Source organism: Cibotium barometz, chromosome 53 (genome assembly GCF_041138505.1).
Source record: "Cibotium barometz isolate CiBa-2024 chromosome 53, ASM4113850v1, whole genome shotgun sequence".
NCBI classification, from domain to species: Eukaryota; Viridiplantae; Streptophyta; class Polypodiopsida; order Cyatheales; family Cibotiaceae; genus Cibotium; species Cibotium barometz.
Window position 1 is genome coordinate 28,663,360 of NC_141098.1, and position 21,926 is coordinate 28,685,285.

The 21,926-nt window shown below is 40.7% G+C and overlaps 2 protein-coding genes across 4 annotated transcripts in view; one reads left to right on the plus strand and one right to left on the minus strand.

Annotated features, from left to right (window-relative positions):
• The window catches only part of LOC147608492 (uncharacterized), a 48,235-nt gene extending 44,121 nt beyond the window's left edge, over positions 1–4,114 (plus strand). For 2 of the 3 annotated variants that reach the window (XM_086789011.1, XM_086789009.1), the window contains 4 exons: positions 2,786–2,994; positions 3,320–3,413; positions 3,509–3,610; positions 3,698–4,114. In XM_086789011.1, coding sequence (XP_086645137.1) covers positions 2,807–2,994; positions 3,320–3,413; positions 3,509–3,610; positions 3,698–3,787 — 474 coding nt within the window. In that variant the 5' untranslated portion in view covers positions 2,786–2,806 and the 3' untranslated portion in view covers positions 3,788–4,114. The remainder of the gene's footprint in view (positions 1–2,785; positions 2,995–3,319; positions 3,414–3,508; positions 3,611–3,697) is intronic. The other variant, XM_086789012.1, reaches the window with a different exon arrangement.
• Positions 4,115–6,289: 2,175 nt separating this feature from the next.
• LOC147608493 (pentatricopeptide repeat-containing protein At5g27110-like) lies at positions 6,290–9,800 on the minus strand. The gene is made up of 2 exons (XM_086789077.1): positions 9,365–9,800; positions 6,290–9,279 (listed from the first exon to the last, which is right to left on the minus strand). The coding sequence occupies exons 1-2, from the start codon at positions 9,463–9,465 to the stop codon at positions 7,278–7,280; spliced, it is 2,103 nt and encodes a 700-aa protein (XP_086645203.1). The 5' UTR covers positions 9,466–9,800; the 3' UTR covers positions 6,290–7,277.
• Positions 9,801–21,926: the final 12,126 nt, after the last annotated feature.

Genomic DNA, 21,926 nt, shown 5'->3' on the forward strand with positions numbered 1-21,926 from the left:
ATTAGCTTGAAGCTTTACAATGGCAATAGGCCAGCAAGAGATGTTGAACTTGTGCAAGGGAAGTGGCTGAAACAGTGAATGATGGGGGAACTCCTTATATAGTGCATGAGTGAGCTGGCCGATTGCCTCTAGGGACAGGTAGACTGCTCATAAGACAAATAAATAGGAGAAAATGCATAAAATACCCAATAATAGGTACAGCCCCAAAACACTGAGGTGCATAAATTCTAACAACTACGTTGTGGCCCGCCTCCATCACACTAACACCATTGCTGGATGACCATCCTGGCCAACACGGATCAGCTGCTGGAAGTCCATCCTGGAACACCGGGATCTGCTGTTGGAAGTCCATCCTGGGGAACCCACGAACTGCTGCTATTGGAGGAACATCATGTCCGACCTGATGCTGCTGCTGCTGCTGTGCTGGATGACCATCCTGGCTAATCTAATTGCTACTACCATTGATGAGTGTGCTGAGGGGTGCTTCCAGGAAAATGCAACCCTGAATCCCTCTCGACTGCTGCCTGCTGATTGATCTGAAGGAACCCTTGCTAAAAATGCAAGAGAATGACTCCCGCACTACTGCTGATATGAGCCATACCGAGCAACACACGCAAGGTCTACAGGCCCATGCTGCTATTGACTGGTCTACTGGTAGGTCATGAAGGCCTCAAGGCTTCTGACTTCCCCTGATGCGGCAAAACGCAAAACGCAAGGAAGTATCCGGCTAGCACAAGCCTTTGCTACTGGATGCCCCAAGCAGGGCTGGAGTACTGCCCCTCCCACCAAGGTGACTGCTGCTACTGCTAGAACCTCCCTGAACACGGGCGAAACTGTCTAGGTACTCCCCCCTACCCCCAAACGCAAGGGGTTGGGAGGTCACGCTGACTTGGACACATCCTTACCACAGTTTGGCCTCACTTGTGTGAGCTTATGGAAACAGTGCCGATAGCTTCACGAGAGAGAACGACTCACCTTCATTCCATGGAAGCTCGCGAGGTTTTGCATGTCAGCATGTTTCAGCTCGCGTGGAGTTTGCCATTTTCAGGAGGCTGTGTGAGTCTGTAGCCTCCTGACTAAAGGTCACGGAATCTTTAAGAAGGGAGGATTATGAGATCAACGGCGCGCAAGCTAGCGTTTTTTCCGGGTGGGATCCGCACCGCACAACTTGTAAACTCGGGTGAGCCATAGTAAACTCGGGAAAACTATTTGAAAATGGTAATTTCAACACCAAACTATTTGAAAATGGCAAACTCCACGTGAACTGAAACATGCTGACATGTGAGCTTCCATGGAAAGAAGGTGAGTTGTTCTCTCTCGTGAAGCTACTCTACCGGCATTATTTCCATAAGCTCACAGAAGTGAGGCCAAATGAGCAATGCTCTGTGGTAAGGATGTGTCCCAGTCAGTGTGACCTCTCAACACCTTGCATTTGGGTACCCAGCCAGTGTCGCCCCTGATCAGGGAGGTTCCAGCAGTAGCAGTAGTCGGGAGGGGGGCACTTCAGCCCTCGGCCCTCCTGACTAAAGGCCCTGCTGGTGTTCTTATGATGTGTAACAAGAATTCAAGGCAAGTTACGAATAGTGTAACATTCTATGGTGTTCTATGCTCGGAGTAATGCTTTGGGCATTAGAGGGGCCAGATACAGGTGTATGGAAATTTGGACAGGTGTGGTTGAGTGTTGATAAGATTCGCAATGGGAACAAGTGTCACCCTTTGAATTCAGGAGGGGCATGCAAGAGGATTTAGGTCGCACGCTGGGAAAAAAAAGGCAGAAGAAGACCGAGAAAAAGGAAGAGAAGAAGACAGAAAAGAGACAGAGTAGGAGAGAGCAAGAGTGGCAAAAAGAGTGAAGTGAGAGGCTGGAGTGGGGCAGTAAAGTGCAGCTTCTGTAAGAACTTGATCTGAGTTTCAAGATCTCTCAGTTGCAGGAGACATGCAGAGAAAAGTTATCAAAATCCTGATTTTTTTGTTTGTGTGAGAACCCTACCTTACACACACACACACACACACACACACACACACATATATATATATATTTTTAAAAATATAAGATAAGGTGGCAACCAGCACTCTCGACCACCCCCCTCGATAATCAACTTTTTCAGCGGCGGCCGGATCGCCTGGACCCCATCCTTTCGTCACATTCTTCTCTACAAGCTACTACGTAGACTTTTGTACCTTTATCTTCTCCTCCACCAGCCAGCCTTGTCACACTGGACCCTCCTCCCTTGCAGGTCAGCACCAACCACGCTGCGTAGATCTCCTTGTTGTCTTTTCACACCGGCTCCTCACAGCCAACCTAATTAGCTACGGTGTTGGACAATTCGAGTAGACTTATCGCCTTCTTCCCACTGGCTCCTCACCTCAACCAACCTAGTTGGCATTATCATCTTTTGTGCGATGGTAATGATGTGTGTGAACACACTTAGGACTGTCGGGGCACTTTTTCCCTCACTAGGAGGTTTTTCTCCCGTGCGTATGTACACCCTCTTATCTACTCATTTTGGGATGTGTACTTATCTTTTGTATCTGGCACACATTTGTTCATTCTAATCTAGTGAGTTTGCGTGCTTTCAAGCTTCTCTATCTTGTGTGTATACATTGTTGCAACCCTAACCCTAATTCCAACATTCATTGCATTGTAGCTTTGAATGTTAGGCATGCTAGTGACGTATGCACATACATGGCATACTTTTATCCTTGTCTTGTGATGATGGGGAAGAGATTGGTATATTCTGCGTTAGGTAAAATGATCATTGACCTTTTGCTTGTTTATTAACAGGAACATGAAAGCCCTGTAAGGATGAAGCTACCCATCAAGCGAGCATGCAGAAGGGCTAATATCAGCATGCCCATTTGCATACCAGCGCTGACCGGATCTTGCATGGATGAAAGCACTCATTATGTGTTTCAAATTTCAAATGGACGCGTGGATGCACAACATACGGGAAATACTCATGTGGAAACAGGGGGTTCCATTGCTCAGTGCAGGTAATAGGGACCCTAAATTTGCATGGTGGCTTATGGATTTCTTGTTTTTTTTTGTTGCTAAGGTAGTTGGCTTTATTGCCGTGGTTTTCTTGTTTGCCCCTGCTTGCTTCATCTAAGGTTTACTCCATCTAAGTATATATATAACATTTCTTCTTGGGCTAATTTATGTATGCTGTTATTTTGAATGTTTGTGGTTTACAAGTGTGCACTGGTTTATGTTTGTTCCCATGTTACGTCTTACATGTTGAATGTGTGGCTAGCTTCTTCTTTTTAGTACATTCTTGCATGTAAGGCAGGTTATGAGCTCACTCTTCTATTCAATTAGAGCTCTTGGGACATTATCAAAGTTTGCAAGTGATCCATCTATTAGTCATGTATTGGCAGCTCCGTTTACAAAGTTGGAATTCAAGCATCTTCAGGTCAAGAACATATTCACTGACATTAAGCAAGCAAAGGTTAGTTTAGAGCTGAAATTTTGGTGCTTGCAGCTGAAATTTTGTCACTCATTGTGCAGGTTCCTCAACAACCCAATGGCGTGGATTGTGGCTACTACGTCATGGCTTGCATACAACACCTCATTGCCGGTGGACTACAAGACAGGATGACAAAGACCTGGGTAAGGTTGTTGGTGCATGTCCTCCTTTACTTACCCTGGAGGTGGCTTGGGCAAGGCTAAGTTTGCTTTGCCTTTTGTCATTTGTAGCTCATGAAGGCTTGGTTTGATTATGGGGACATGGAAAGACTAAAAGGAGAGTCACACGCATGGTGCATGGAGACACTATCGCAACCATGAAGAGTGGAAGCCAAGTGCACGGCTAGCATGGCGTGTTGATGAGCCTAGTGAATCTATGTAGGGTGTAGCCAAAATGCGGTGGCTGCATTTTTTGATGCCCAAATCCCCTTTTGCCTAAATCAAGAAGCCTTGAATTTATGTATGTTGCAGCCGAACATTTTATGGCTGCATTTTTTGATGTGACAGGACACCTTTTTGAACTCAAAAGTCACTTAACCAAAATTTTTGTATATTGCAGTCATGGGATGTTGGGTGTATTTTTGTTGGACTTACAAAGGAATACCAAACAAACATTAATTCATCCCAATGATCCAACTGTGGACTTTGCCGAAGTTTTAACCTTGTAGTAATATAACGTTTGAGCTTTGTGGTGATATAGCAAGTTGTGTTTTGTTGTGGAGGCTAGAGCTGTTTATTCTCATCAATTTCAGCATGTATATTCAGTAAGTTGGTTATTTGTTGTGTTTTGAGTGAGTTTGTGCTAAAGTGCATGTATACCCACTAATTTGTTCCTTTTTGCATATTCAGTAATTTGTTTCCTCTCTTTAAACTAAGATCTCGGCTTGCCTCTCCCTAGCTCAATGCTCTTTGCTTAAATGCAGCTCTGGGCACCTTCTGATCCTGAAAGCGCCTGATTTGGACACTTGAATCCTCACAATCTGAATCAGTTGACTCACCAAACTATCCTTCCAGGTCAGGTCTAACCCCCAACAACTCTAAACTTCAATCCTGGCACCTCAACTGACCTCCTCTGAACGCCAACTGACCTGTGCATACTCCACCTAATAGCTACTGACCACAGTCTAACACCCAACTTACTTTCAGATTTCCAGTCTATTCCTTGTCCTTCGGACTCTCCATTCTTCCTCTTAACCCATCAAACCTCATATTCCTTATCCCAGAACCTTACTGAACATGTCAGCCATCCTTTGCTGACACCTAGTTGACCCTCAGCTGACTGGAATCTGACCTAGTTACCTGATGTTGACCTCAGTCAGATTTCTTTCCTCCAAGTTCTCAAACTGTCCTCCTACATCAGCAAAACTCAAGTTCCTTGCCTCACATCCCACTGAACCAGTCAGCTATCCTCCACTGACCTCCTCTGAACTCCAGCTGACCTGAACACAGTCCACCTGATAGCTACTAACCACAGTCTGACACCCAACTGACTTTCAGATTTCCAGTCTATTCCCTGTCCTCCGGACTCTCCATTCTTCCTCCTAACCCATCAAACCTCATATTTCTTGTCCCAGAGCCTTACTGAACATGTCAACCATCCTTTGCTCTGACCTTCACCGTTGACTGGAATATGACCCAGTTACCTGCTGTTGGCCTCAGTCAGATTTCTTTCCTCCAGGTTCTCAAACGGTCAGCAACACTCAAGTTCCTTGCCTCAGATCCCTATTGAACCAGTCAGCTATCCTCTGTTGACCTCCTCTGACTCCTAGCTAATTGTATTTTAACTTAATCGGACTCAGCCTAGAGGTTTTAACTTGAGGACATTTATAAGGTAATTTCAAAGGGAGTTGAAGATTGATGAAAAAAAAATTATCTCTTCCCTCTCTCTTGTGCGTGTAAAACTGTCTTTTTGTGTGTGTGTTTGTGTGTGCTTGCATTGCATTCGCAATTGGATGTGTGTGAGTACTGAGCACATCACAATGATGGAGAGGCAGGGCTCTACAGGCAGGTAGTGACAGTCAAGGCTATACCAACCTCTGTGGTGGACGGGCTGTCTGGACCACTTCAACACCAACGGTCGGGTCCTTCACCTTCTACTGCGACCTCTACGTGTGGATATGCTCCTACGTTTGAATATGTGACCTCTACGTATGGGTATGCATCATCATCACCCTCATTATGCTGGAGCTCTACCTACATAAACACCAATTGAAGTGGGGAAATACAGTGCATCATCATCACCCTCATTATGCTGGAGCTCTACCTACATAAACACCAATTGAAGTAGGGAAATACAGTGCACTCTAAGACTTGCTTGAAGAGTGTTGTTACTTTTCTTTCTCACAACTGGGGATCGGCGTTACCTCACATTTGGCATTGGCATCTCACAACTCGGCAATCTCTAGAGCAAGGGCTTCTTGTGTGTGTGTGTGTGTGTGTGTGTGTGTGAGAGAGAGAGAGAGAGAGAGAGTGAGATTTCTAGATTAATTCTTTGGAGACACACATGCAAAAACATTTGCATAGCTATCTCCAAAAAACCTAAAGACACCAATGTATTCACATTAAAAGGACCTTGCTATGTTTAAAATATATACTTGACTCGATTATTTAAAAATTAAGAGAGATTTTCAAAGGAAAACATATTTTTTTAAAGAACACCCAGATGCAAGCAGTGCACTTGGTCGAAGGTCTTGAAAGACACACATAAAACATATATAAAAACTATCAAGAATCGTGCAAGACTTTCAAGCCTCAATAAAAGATTAAAGTGAGATTTTAATTTCATCATCTTCTACCAATTGTTTGCTTTCAAGAACTTCAAGATTTCTTTTAAAAAAAGAGATTTATTTATTTTTGGTTTTGTAACAAATCACATAATGTGCTAACACAAGGCCAATAAGAAAGCTCTAACCTCTACAATGTTGGTTCCTTGGTGTTGTATAGAAATCTTGGTTACATGGTTTTTTTTGATTTGTCATGCATCCTCTGCAAACTCTTAACACGCTGCAAAAACCAACTTTGCTTCCCATCATATCCAAATGTGTAAGAGCCCTTCATCCCTCCTACTCGTTGTCACAATTTGGAGACTTTTGAGGCCAGCTGAAATCTTCAACTGGATATGAAACCCCAAGACCAAAATGTGCACCTAGGCTGGCTAACAACATTCCCTGCCCATGCGGCGTGCTGAGATTTTGGGCAGCAGGCAGATTATTCATTGGGCAGCCTAAATGGGTATCTAGCATCCACTGGCATTGGCAGGGCTGGTTGTATGACCAGCCTAAGTTTCACATCGACAGTGAACCATGCAATGATGGAAAACCCATGAAACCCAATGAGTTGAAGATCAGACCTTATCACTCAAAATATGATGAGGATTTTCCCTCCATAGACAGGAACAGTGTTGAGCTTACCAAGCTCTTGTACTTCATCTCTATACAAGCCCCACCCTTCAAGGATCTTCCATCTCAAGTGAATTAAAAGATGTCAAAGGTGGTGATGCCTGCTTTCAAGGTAAGGCAAGATGGATGGAAAGAGACAAGACAGCTGGTCCAACTCTTCCAGATCTGGAATACAATTGCTTGCTTGTACTTCCCCTTTCAGCCCAATAGAAAGTCTAAACAGGTCTGGAAATGGTAGGAGGATAGCCAAAGGGCAAAGGGAAGCAGCCAAGTGTCAGGGAGGTTTGGATTCTTGACTATCGCTATGGAGAGTTCACCACATCCTGAAAAGACGCACAATCTGCTGAATCTGCAGACAAAATCCACTGAGATGGATGTGATCCAACATTCACATGTTCATGTTTTTCATGGTACTAATGCACACCAGAAGGCTTTTTTAGCTCTTGCATTTTGCTGACATTACTCCACAAGTGAGCACTAGCATACATGTTTGAGATGAGCACATATCCGGATGCATGGCCAGGATCCAGCCTCGTTATCTGCTCATAGCATCGTTTTCCTACTTCAATGTTGCCATACGTTTTGCAGCCCGTGAGCAAAGACATCCATCCAATGATATCCATGCCTAGAGGTATACTCTTTAGTAAATCTTCAGCTTCCGAAAGAAGCCCTGCCCGACCCAGTATATCAACCAAGCAATTATAGTGCTCAATATTTGGTGCGATTCCATGATCCTCTTTCATAGATTTGAAGTACAGGTGGCCTTCCTTGAGGAGGCCTGCATGACTACATGATATGAGAACACCTAGAAAAATCACATCATCTGGCTTTATCCCTTGGCTTTTGAAATCCTCAAACCATTCAAGAGCTAATTTCCACTTGCCACCCTTCGCAAATGCTGTGATCAACGCACCCCACGACACAACAGTTTTTATGGGCAACTTAATAAACACTTGGCAAGCTTCCTCCAAGCTTCCACACTTGGCATAAACATCAACAATACTGTTCCCAATGGTTTCTTCTGATTCGAGTCCACCTCTAAGAATCTGATCATATATCAATCTGACCTGCTCAAATGCTCCTATACTGCCACATGCTTTTATAATGCACAACATTGTAGCCTTCTCTGGAACCAAACCTTCCATTAGCATTCTGTCAAAAAATTCAAAAGCAGAACAGGTATCACCATGCTCAAGCCATGCTGCGATCATCGCACCCCATGAGACCACATCATGCTGTGGCAGCTTGTCAAACACTCGCTGAGCTTCATCTAAGCTCCTGCATTTCACGTACATGTCAATGAGGGTGCTTCCTACTACCACATCTGATTCGAGCCCAGCTATAATGATCTGATCATACACAAGCCTGCCCTGCCTTAGCACTCCTAGGCTTCCACAAGCTTTCACAATGCTTGAAAACACCAGTTGGTCAGGCTTTAAGCCCTCCAGCTGCATTTTAGCAAACAATTTGACGGCAGAAGAACCATCTCCACGCTGAGTATATCCTGAAATCAATGCACCCCATGTCACCACATCTCGACTCGGTAATCTGTCAAACAATATGTTTGCCTCTTCTAAACCCCCACACTTGCCATACATGTCAATGAGCGCATTGCCAATCATCATATCCGACTCAAGTCCAGTTTTCATGAGCTGCTCATGTATCAACCTGCCTTGCATTATGGCTCCCATGCTCCCACATGCTTTCAAGGCACAAAGAAAAATGATTTTGTCTGGCTTTATGCCCTCAATCTGCATTTTTTGAAAAAGCTTGTAAGAAACAAGACCCTGCCCATGCTGCACATATCCAGATATTAGCGCAGCCCACGACACCACATTCCGACATATCAAGTTGTCAAAAACTCTCCGTGCCTCTTCTAAACTTCCACACTTGGCATACAGGTCAACAAGGGCATTCCCGACAGCAATATCTAACTCCACTCCATTTCTACTAATCTGATCATGTATCAACCTGCCCACTCCAAGAGACCCAATGCTGGTACATGCTTTTAAAACAGATGAAAATGTGTGTTTTTCTGGCTTTAAGCCATCCTCTTGCATTACTTGATACAATTGTAGAGCCCTGTTACCATCTCCAAGATTAGCATGAGCTTGAATGATGGCATTCCATGTGTATACTGTTGGTTTTGAGACTTTGTGAAACACTTCATTTGCTTCACACAAGCTCCCACAAGAGGTGAATAGTCTGATAAGGTGGTCTCCCAAGACTGGGATTGAGTCGAAGCTATTGCTGACCATAAGGGCGTGCACTTTCCTGGCAGCTACAAGGTCTTTCTGTTTCATGCATTTTTGCAGCAGACTGTAGACAAAATCCCTTGATACAGGAATCCCTTGCTGGTCTAATAAGTCAAAAACGGACTCTAGTTGCTTCTCCTCAATCAGTTTGATTAAAACCCTATTAGGTCAAGATAAACCATCCCACTTAATTACATAATCCTTTGAGAGTGATTTTATCAAATAGAGGCCAGGCGAGGCCTTACCTGTCAGAAACCCTAATCAGCCCTCCTCCACAGTGGGCTTCTGCATATGCTTCAGGTCTAAGATGTGAATGCCTATGGCCAGGCCGAACTGGGCATATCATCACTCCAAGTAGCCACTATTACACCATTCCTGCAACAACAAACCGCCACCTGCACACCATAAGCTTAGCAAACACAATGAAAACACTTGCATCTAACAGAAGTTTACAAAATGGTGTAAACTACTTCCTGCCAATATCAAAATTGCAGCATAGTGCCCCCCCCATCTCCTTTTGTATAATTTTATACTAGTATTGCACCCTCACATTGCTGCACCGACCAAGGTTCCAGAAAAGAACTATTCCCTCTCTACAACCATCTCTCTCTCTCTCTCACACACACACGCACATGCACATGCACATGACCCTCTCTCTGTCTCTGTCACGTACACACACTCTCAAATGTTGAAACCCACCTGGGTTCAAGTCTCTCCGTCGATTGGTCTCTTTAGATAATAAAAAAAGTCGACGTTAAGCGGTCTCGTCTCGTCTCGTCTCTCTCTCTCTCTCTCACACACACGCGCATGTGCACACACACACACTCTCTCTCATGCACACACACACATATGTAAATATATAGTATATACAATATTATGTTTTAGATACATATACCTATACATAGACACATATACTTATACATATATACATGTATTTAAAAATATAGATACAAACATCGACATAATTTAATTAATTTTGATTAAATTTTAATGTGCGGAGATGGGTGATAAGCTGTGGTCACTTTTAAATATATAGATAGATATATCATACACACATCGAAACACACACATATACACATACACACACACAAACATATATATATATATATATACACACACATACATACATATGTATATATGTATGTATGTATAAATGTAAATATAAAAACATACACAAACTATTCCCTCTCTACAACCATCTCTCTCTCTCTCACACACACACACACATGCACATGCACATGACCCTCTCCCTGTCTCTGTCACGTACACACACTCTCAAATGTTGAAACCCACCTGGGTTCAAGTCTCTCCGTCGATTGGTCTCTTTAGATAATAAAAAAAGTCGACGTTAAGCGGTCTCGTCTCGTCTCGTCTCTCTCTCTCTCTCTCTCACACACACACACGCGCGCATATGCACACATACACACACACACACACACTCTCTCTCTCTCTCTCTCATGCACACATACACATATGTAAATATATAGTATATACAATATTATGTTTTAGATACATATACCTATACATAGACACATATACTTATACATATATACATGTATTTAAAAATATAAATACAAACATCGACATAATTTAATTAATTTTGATTAAATTTTAATGTGCGAAGATGGGTGATAAGCTGTGGTCACTTTTAAATATATAGATAGATATCTCATACACACATCGAAACACACACATATACACATACACACACACAAACATATATATATATATACATACATACATATGTATATATGTATGTATGTATAAATGTAAATATAAAAACATACACATATACATATATGTTTTCTATTTAATTTATATTTTTGTTTATATTTTATTAAAAACTACTTTTTATTCTCTATCTCTCATTCTCTTTCTCTCTCTTTTCACCCTCCCTCATTTCATCTCTCTCTCTCTCTCTCTCTCTCTCTCTCTCTCTCTCTCTCTCCAGGTCTGCCCCATCTCACTCTCTCTCAAGCACATTCTACACATAGATGCAGATGTACGCACATGCATGCATATACTCTCTCTCTCACACACATACACACACACACACACACACACACACACACACACACACATGTACACACCACACATACACTAATGCAAACACACACTCTCTCCTCCCACACAAACTATCTCCTATGTAGAAATTCTTTGCCTCTCCTCTCTCTCTCTCTCTCTCTCTCACACACACACACACATGTACACACAATAGAAGTCTCTTTTGTGAAGAAAAAAAGCAGTTGATATATCACTTAATAGACATTAACAAAAATATGGTTCACCATCTCTACTATATATCACTTAATAGACATTAACAAAAATATGGTTCACCATCTCTACTATATATTACAAGGCTTTTTTTGGAGGCTATATACACGTGTTGAGTTTTTTTTAAGAGAAGGGGTCCATTGCCATGCAGCCGCTATCTTTAGAGGTTGCACGATGCAAAAGGCGATTCAGTGCACGTCGGATGCAGAGGGACTCTAGGAGAATTTGCAGCCATCGCCCATTAGATGCAGAGGGTTGCAAGAAAATTTAAGTCACCGGTTTCGAATTCCCTCCTCGGCCTTCTATGGTCTTTGTTGCTCCTCTCTCACTCTCTCTTTCTCTCACTCTCTCTCTTTCTCTCACTATCTATCTATCTCTGTCATTGTCTCTCTCTCCATTCTATTTGTTGTGTCATTGGTGATGTGAAAGATTATAATCTGAATATCACTCTATAAGGCGAGTGTTTTCATTTCCTCAAAATGTTAAGCACCCAGCAACTATGGTTGTATATTCCAGATTGTACTCTTCACTCATTAGGAGCCCTTTCTTATAAGGGCCATTTTTGTGGTGAACTATTTTGGAAGTGTGACGTGTCAAGAAAGCTTGGATAATATGTGGACAAACACTGTTGTGGAAGTTGGAATATATCTTTACTACCTTTGAAAAATCCACCTCCTACATTGGTTGAGTTGTTACTTGGTAATGATAATGCAAGTAAGGAATATAGAAAGAATATACGCTCTTATAATAATGCCTTAGCATTCGTTTCACTGGGTGCTCACTTGGATAATCAGTTCACTAGGGGGGGTGGAGTATTTAATTTTCAAATCCATGGTACTACCTATCATTGTGTTGGCTCTGTAATATGTGATGAAACATGAGATGCAGCTCCTCGATTTGCCCAACTATATGTGTATTATACAGATCATGAATTAGAGAATAGACTTCATGGGATGCCTTCTTTAAATCATAATGTACTTGAAAGGTTGCAAACAATGACGTATGGACATAATCCGTGTGCCTGTGCACTTCGTACAATGAGAGAAATGTTGCAGTCAAGTCCACATGTAGATTTGAGAATGGTCATCGTCGCCGAGATTAACCTCAAGGAAATACTTGGTTCCTACAGGAAGTGAGGTAGCAGCTATCATACTAGGTCAAGGAGATGATTTACATGTTGGGCATAGAGATATTCAAATAATGTCGTACACAGATGCTATAAAAAAATTATCTAACTTGCACCCGCTCATATATGCTTCTGTTATATGTTCTTCTATTTCCTTGCTCGCGAGGAGAGGATGGTTGGCATGTTAGAATTCCACTCAATGGTAAGAATAGAGAAGGTTTAGATGAGGAGACAAAGACTGTAACTCAACGGCAATATTATGCATATAGACTATAGATAAGGGAAGATACAAATGTGTGCCTTCTGCGCAGTGGTTGACTTTTGCAATAGTACATTGTTAATGCATATAGTAGCATGGAAGAATCCAAATTAGTCTGGATACGCAATAACCAGAAAGCATTGTGTGCTGAAGTATACCAAGGTCTTGGAGATATGGTAAATTTAAGCGATGGGGTCAATAGAGTCTTTGGGGGCATTGTTGGACGTAGGGTAGTACTACCATCTACATATACTCTGGGGCCTAGATATATGCATTAATTGTACCAGGATTTAATGACAATTGTTAGGAAGATGGGTAAACCTGACTTGTTTATTACCTCTACTTGTAATCCTAAGTGGGATGAAATAACTAATGCTTTACTGCTAGGTCAGGTTGCCCAAAATTGACCTGACTTAACAGCATGGGTCTTTTATGAGAAGCATAAGGACATGATGCACTTATTGGTGAAAAAAGCAATATTTGGAAGGGTATCGGGATTTGTTTTTGTTATTGAATTTAAAAAAAGAGGCTTGCCACATGCACATATATTATTGATATTGGAAAGTGGATGTAAACCGATTGAGATTGATCACTATGATATGTTGGTATATGCTAAACTTCTTGATAAGGTGATGTTTCCTGAGTTGTATAACATAATTAGTCATTGTAATGTCCATGGACCATGTGGGGAACTAAATACGCACTCGCCTTGCATGGTTAACAGGAGTTGCAAACATTGATACCCTCGAAAGTTTTCCAAGACTTCTAGCGTTGATGACAATGGGTGTCCAACTTACATGCGACGAGACAATGGTAGTTTCATCCAGGTAAAGGATCATAGGGTGGATAGTCGATGGGTTGTTCCATATAACCCTTTTCTCTCTATGAGGTACAAAGTCCATATTAACATAGAAGTATGCTCTACCATATAGCTGTAAAGTATTTGTGTAAATATGTATATAAAGGACATGATAGAGCTACTATAGAGTTGCAAGACACACATGGGGTTATTGATGAGGTTAGTCAATATCTGGATGCATGGTATGTGTCAATGTCAGAGGTATGCTGGCGCATATACCAATATGATTTCCATGATGAAAAGCTTGATATACAAAGATTGAATGTTCATCTCCCGATGCAAAATAATGTGACATTCAATGACCAGGGTGATTTGCGTGATGTGACTAGTTGTGATAGAAACCAAAGAATATCTCTCACCGAATGGTTCAAAGCTAATCAATTGTATGCGGATGTAAATAGCTTGCTATGTGTTGATTTTCCTTGCAAGTGGGTTGTTAATCTAATTCTAGGATTAACAAGAGCTACCGCCATTATCTTATATCAAGGAGTCACGGTAGATACACCAAAGGGTCATACATTCAAGATATAAAGCAATAGTGTCTAAAGCTACAACTTGGACAGGCGCTCGTAATGGTGTGACGGAGTATTTATGGTGGCGATTTTCGCTCCAAGAGCGTGTGATAGAGCAAGGTAGGATGAAGTCCTAAGTGATGTACTTCATGGATATATTATGATAGTAGTCATTGTAATAGCATTAGGCCTCTTATGAGCCTAAAGTACCCGGTCGACCACAGTTTAAGTGAGTGTGAACACTTATGGCCATGTATATAAGTGAATTTCTCTCATAATACAACGCACTCTCCCATTGTGCAATTGGCTATTGGTACCTTTAAAATCAAGGTTTTTCTTGCAAATTAGTTGGACTCTTTACTCCTATTTACTATTTTGGCACCTTTCTCTTTCCATTCAGAATTTTTCTGCTAATCAAGAGCAAGGAGGAACACAGAGAGAATCAAGAGGATGGTAGAGGGATCAAGAGCAAGGAGGAATACAGAGAAAAGAGACATTTACAACCTGCACATCGAGCTTGAACATGAATATGAACCTCTAAGTAAGAGAAATAAACCTAATACTTTGTGTACTGCTTCTAAAGACATGTTGAGGATGCAAGGGAAGAAAAACATAGATTTATGGATTGATGGGAGGTTATATCCAAAAGACCCTTTTACAAACTCCACATCCCCATTTAGGAATACGACATCTCTGCTTAACTTTGTTGGAGATGGCTATAATGGGCTCCTAGGATATACACATCATTTGGAAGCAACAAGCAATGTTCTTAAATTAGAAAGAGATTTGTTTGAGAAGGAGAACATTCATTTGAAGAAAACCATGGAGCATTGTGTGCAAAAGTTATTAAGCAACAATAAGGAAATCATTTCAGGGCTTGAAAAACAAATGTCTGAATTAAGGCATAAGTAGACCTCATTAGGTCTCCGTCAACGACAAAAAAACTAAGGGATATTGAGCAAATGAAGCTAGGAGGTGGTGGCATCAAGAAGAGAATACATGCAATCAAGTAAGCTCCTTTCTATTAACTGGTTTATTGTTTCTATTGTGATATTTTATGAATAACAATCATTATTGCATATGTTCATGTATATCAGTTTTTGCATTTCAATATGATATCCGATCATTATTGCACCCTGATAAAGAATCAGCGACAGAACCTTCTGGCGCACATTTAAGCCTTCTTTTAGATCGCCAGTATGCAGAAGCACTGATAAACGAGAAGAAATATAAGAAGGTCTCAGAAAAGCAAATAGATAACTTTTTCAAAGATAATCAACTCAATCCACAAGACATCCAAGCAATACTTGATGAGGCTAGTATATCACACAGAGGGTACTCAGCCATTTATAAGACTTTGTAGGAAAAGATGAAGGATTCTAGTATGAAAGGATCATTATTGCCAAATCCTTCTTTGGTTAAAAAAATGCGTAAACAAGTAAACGAAGAGGTACTGCAAGCACTAGGAACCCCATTTCATATTGAAGACACCTATGCCGCACCAACAGGAGATGTGGTCTACAATAGATACAATAATATTTTCTACGACTTGGAGGCCTTACAATCATATGCTGTTTAGTTGTTTGAAGTTACTCCTGAAGAATGTGATGGTGTCCTCAAATTTGTGCTAAAGCTTGATGAGTGTCAAATTATGAAGGAGAGAAAGTTAGAAAGAGTTACCATCACACTGATGAATAGGGCACTTGATACATCTATTCTAAAAGATGATCCTAGATGGTTTAGTGTTCAATCTGAAAACAATATATTATCGTTGGGATCGTTTGAGGTAAAATTTATTAGACTCGGATATGTTTGTGAAAAAAGAATTACATATAAAAAACACTAATGGGTGTTGCATTCCTATGTTTCTTATGTATTGCAGGTAGAATCAGAGAATTTTGATGTTTTGCATTAGGTCTTTCATAAGACATCCATACCCGAGATCATCAAGGAGCAGAGAAATGGCAAAATCTTAGATGTGGAAGGCATGGGACAATATAAGGTGGAGTGGCATATGTCGGGTGATCTTAAAACTCTGAAATGTATGCACAATCTGTCAAAGGGTGCCAATTCAAAAAGTCCCTACTTATATTGCATGTGCAGTTACAAAGGTGTTTGATAAGAGGTATTGGAAGAAGGCACCGGATAGGCACTTGAAAGACCCAAACTTCAAGCCAATTCTCGATATTCCATTGTCAAGTGTCCACATTTTTACAATGCATGCTCTTCGGAAAAACTCTTGTTTTTATACATATGTTTTGCATGGACTCTATAGCCCAATACAGCAAAGGTTACATCCATCAAAGCACTAGGGTATTAGATTGATTATGCATTGAACTAGTTTTTATACTGTTTATTAAAAAATATACTAATTAATGTATTCTTTTATTCTCTTGAAGCATATTATATACCGTCATACCCCTTGGTTTGCAAAGAAGTATGGTAGTTTATCAATATGGTCAACCCAGGGAATGGAGAAAACACATTATCAAGCACGCTCCGGGTATTTCAATCATACAAGACATGGTGGAGGAGCAGAAAAAGCTAACAGTTTAGAGAAATTACATCAGTGGACATATAGGAAGCTTGTACACAAAGCCAAAAAGAAGTAGCAGTTCAAAGCATCCCAAATTAATCAAGCAATAAAACTTGTGAAGAAAGAAAGAAAACAAGATATATGGAGGAGATCTAATGCAAGTATTAAGCATGCAAAATGGCGAGTAACAAAACAAAGAAATGGGAAGATTTTGATACCCATAGATCCATGATTAACATTTCAAATTCAGAAATGATCATATGCAAAACTATCATGACATTACACGAGAGAGAATATTATTACAAGAGATAGGAATATACTACTACTCAACCTACTCACTAACATCCTCGGGTGCATGACGCCTTGCCCTTTTTGATGAAGATGGCTCTGCAACATCCTGTAAAACTGGCAAACTGGAGGAACCCTCGGTTTTGTGAATCTCAGAAGCTCCCTTTTGCCATAACATATTGGGATCCTTAATCCCACACGCCAATCCATAAGCAGTATAGGCTAAGTAATATTTACTCCTTAGTGTATAGACTCCACGGCCCTGCCCAAAGACTCGCAATGCTAACTGCTTCTCCAAAAGCATGACTTTGTCTGCATTCCACCTGATGGGATATGCCCCAAGGTATCTAAATAATGTCTTGATTGCAAACAAAGGAAATTTTGCATTGTCTTTCGAGAATTTCTTGTGGAATATAATGAATTGTGGAAACTTCAATCGGTTTATGTACTCTCCCAGTGCGCTGAGTCCATTATGAGTCCTCCCATGCGTTTGCCTGCTCCGCGACCGAGAAACTCATCCTCAAACACAAGACGTCGTCAAACATGACTGTACCACTCAAAGTGGTCTGCTAAAATTGCTGCCCTTTCTCCTCAAGATACGAACGAGCAGAAACGATCATGTCTTCGATGGAGAAATTGAAATTAAACATGCGTGAGATTTCAGGATGGCGATGATGCTGTCGAACTTTATACAGGAAGTCGAACAACTTTTCGTCTGGGGTTTCTTGAAGGCCAGCATCAGACTCAACCTCAATCTCGAAAGGTTCCATCTATAAGCCAAGAAATATGTCAAGACGACGAAAGTTCTGTGTAAGATAATAAAGGATTAGCCAAGATCAATATAATGCGATAAGTGTTGGAGAAATCTCACCGACATCTCTAGTCGTGTTGTAGTAATTTGATAAAATATTAGTGAGAAAATGAAATTGCAAGGAAAAATGTGCCAAAATCATTGCAACACGATACGTGTGGGAGAATTCCCAAGGAGCCCTCTCTTCATGTTATAGTGATTTGATGCAATATTTCAAAGGCAATGACGATTGTAAGAAAAATCACTACAAGAACGACAGTATGACAAATCACTATAATGCGATATGGGTGGGAGAGTTCTCTCACTAACTCCCCTCTTCACGCTATAGTAATTTGATCAATTATTTGTAAGGAAAATATTGATTTCTTAAAAATCTAAACGATGAAATCTTTGAAAAAGTAAAAAAAGAACGATAGTAGGACAAATCACTATAACGCGATATGCTTGAGAGAGTTCGCACCAAGACCTCTTCTCGCGTTGTAGTGCTTTTAAGAAGTTTATGCAAGCAAATTACCATTGTGGGCAAAATCACTACAACGCGATATGGGTACGTTAGTTCTCACCGAGATCCCTCTTCGCATTGTAGTGATTTGATGAAATATTTTGGAGAAATAAATTAAATTCTTAAAAATCTAAAAGCAACTTTGATGGAATATTTATAAAACAATTATACAGCTTCGGCCAAATTGAAACACGAAAATATTCAAAAACATACCGCGAAATTCACTAGTAGAGCAAGAAGTAACCAATGAAGTTGACTGTAGGAGAGCAAGAAGCAAGGTGAAGGTGATGACTGTGAGAAAAATTGCACGAGATGACCGCGAGAAAAATTGCACGAGAGCAAGAAGCAACAAATAATGAATGTTGGTCACCTTTATCCACGAAAACTAACAGTCTGTACACGTGGCAGACATGCATGATGGCACACCACGTGCTCTGTGCACATATGATAACACGTGTCAAAATTTGATTGATCGTAATCATCGTGTGAGTACGGCCCCACGTCCTCCTTTGGCATGTGTGGACATGCTCTTTCGCACATGTGTCGTGCTTATCCTCGGTAAATGTGGTACTCATCCCCGATAAATGTCGTGTCCTTGTCTTTTGTCGCCATTTTGTTCTGCCTCCTTCAGCTACGTGTATTCCTCCACCGTGCCTCATCTACGCCATCTCTGCGATTTATCAAGCAAGCATCCATCACTTCAACATTTTCCCTGCGTAATTCTTTGGTAAGTTATCAAGCAATCACTCCTGGTCTTAAATGTTATATTCAATCATATATATCATGTTTTACCTACGTTCATTAGATATTGGGTCAAACGAAAGGCAATGTTTGACAAGTCACAACAACGCGAAGAATAAATTATGATTTTTTTATGTAGCCATATCACGTTATAGTGTTTTAGACATACTTTCTTGTCCTATACATTGTTCTGTGTCGTATATGTTATCTATTACTTATTTCCATGACCTACTTTGTGAAATGAAACGCTCTGTGCAAGAAATCACTATAGCGCGTTGAGGGTATGACGATTAGGTCTGATATGCCTCTATCGTGATGTAGTGATTTGGACCTATTTTATCATCATAGGTGTTGTTAGGTGTATTGTTCTTGTGTTATTTTGTCAAATGAAAGGGTCTCTTTGAGAAATCAATACAACGCGAGGAGTTGATGTAGATTTTGTCTGAAGTACCCATATCGCATTGTAGTGATTTGAAGCTAATTCGTTATCCAAGTTAACTTTTTCAGTAGTTTTTGTATTATTGTCCTATGTATTTATTGAGAAGCTTATCATGTAACATTATGACTATTTTCAGATGGCGCGTACGAAGAAGACTGCAAGGCTCTCATCTACAAATGATCCTCAATTAGGTAGAGAAGCTAGTTTGGGAAAGAAAATGCCTGCACTGCGCTCAATGAGGAGACGCAGATACGACCAACATAGATCTGTCCTTCTTGAACTAAGGAAGGTGGAGAAACATATGCATTACGCGGTTCTGAAGTTGCCATTCCAGCGTGTAGTCCGGTCTATATGTGAGAATTTTGGCATTAATATGCATTGGCAGGCCTCTGCCCTAAGATGTTTGCAAGAGGCTGCGGAAGAGTGGCTTGTCGAGTTTTTTCAGGATAGCTATGTCCTTGCCACGCATGTACACAGAATCATTGTGATGCCGAATGACATGAACTCGCTTCGTTTGCTCAGGTTCAAATATGACTGTACGCTGGAGCCCGCCGCCCTACTTAGTGACAAGAGAATGAAGGGAATTTTGGAAATCCCGCCTTTGATGAAGAAAGTTAAGATCACAGAAGTGACAGAGGCTAGTCATTCACGTGACACAAGGCTCAACGCACAAAGGATTGGCGACCAAGCCAGGATGCAAGAGCTCCAAGAATTGCGGTTAAAGAAATTGGCTATTCGAGAAATGCATGTCGAATGTGAGAACTTTGAGTTATTTTGTCCCCTCGTTTCACGTTAGACTTCCGGTGCAAGGCACCGTGCAATTTTTCCCTTTCGATGCGGAGGAGTTTGATGTTTTATCCAATGTTTTAAGGGAGTTCAACGATAGAATTATCATAATAGTTCTAAGGTTTGCTACGTCGTTTTCATCTCATCGTGATTGTAAAGTGGGTTGCTTGTCCAAAGTAACTAATATAATGTAATCTTGTGCAGCTCGGTTATATCAAATCTCCCATTCGATGTTCAAAATCGTGTATATATTGTAGATTCCCTTCTTTCCTTGGTTCTTACTGCACAACATACTTCATTGGTTGATGTATGTCCGTGGTTTAGTTCAATAAATTTTGATGTAGCTCAAATAATCCTAATGGCATTACAATGAAGAGTAAGTGACATGTAATCTCATTTATAGTCTTAGTATTGTGACCTATATTTACTATATATTTTTGATGTTACTTCTGATACTCCTAATTGCATGTTGACGTGCAAAGGTGTATAAGACCAAATGTAGCAAATTGTTAGGTAAAAATTGTTGTCTTTATGCCATTGCATGTTTTTGTTGACTTCTTTTATGGACGAGGAGGTCAAAAAAACATTGTCAATGTTTATCTGTGAATCAGAGAAATGTTTGGATTTCTTAGGTTGAAATTGGGATGTGAAAGAATTAAATGGGGTTACCTGCAAAATCCATAGGAAATCTATTGTCTATAAATATATGATTGGCTCCCATAATTTTATTTTGGCCTTTCATTATATGAGATGGCATTATGTCAATGGACAACTTGTAGCAATTGATCAGGACTTGGAGGATGACATTGAAAATCCATTGATGTTATTAGAGTTATGGTTTGAACATGAGCTCTTGACATTACTCAATATAAGGTCAAAAATCTCACTGCGTCAAGTGAGAACAGACTTGGCAAATGAGGATGACCTACAAGTGCCTGATGATTATGTGTTCAAGTGCAACAGCCATAAGGTATGTTATTCAATCTAACCTCGAAAAAGTATTCATTCCAAAACTACGCCATAATCATTATTACCATAATCATTATTACTTATATACATTACTTTGATTTTTGGAAATAGGTACCAAGGAGAAAAGAAAGGACCATTCAATGTAAAGACATTATAAGGAAGCAAGTTTTCGTGATGCAAACGACCATCACATAGAGATAAATGGAGATAAATGTATTTTTGATAGCATATAGTTACATTAAATATGACAACATTTTGTATTTCTTACAGCAATAGAAACTAAGACAAATATTCTACATTTTCTTATTGGATGTTTAAACATTGATAGCATGTTCTCATTTTTTCCTACGAAGCGTGCTATTGTGTGTGGGATGATTCTTGTTGTTGGGGCGGTGAGGCTTGTCGTTGAGGGGGTGCTTGCTCTTCGGGATGCTCTTAGGTTTGTTGCTCTTCGGGACGCTCTTGGGGTAGTTGCTCTTCCGGACGCTCTTGGGGTGGTTGCTCTTAGGGTGGTTGCTCTACTGAAGCTTGCTGTCGTTGTGCGAGATTGAAGCTTCCAAATTGACATCTTCAAATTCATCAGATTCTGGAAGCTCGACAACAAACCTGTCGACTTATGTTCGGGGGTACTACCATGGCGGTGGTCCTGGTCACGGCCGTGGTGGAGAGGGCACAAATGCAATAGGGATATTAGGTGGCATGCTA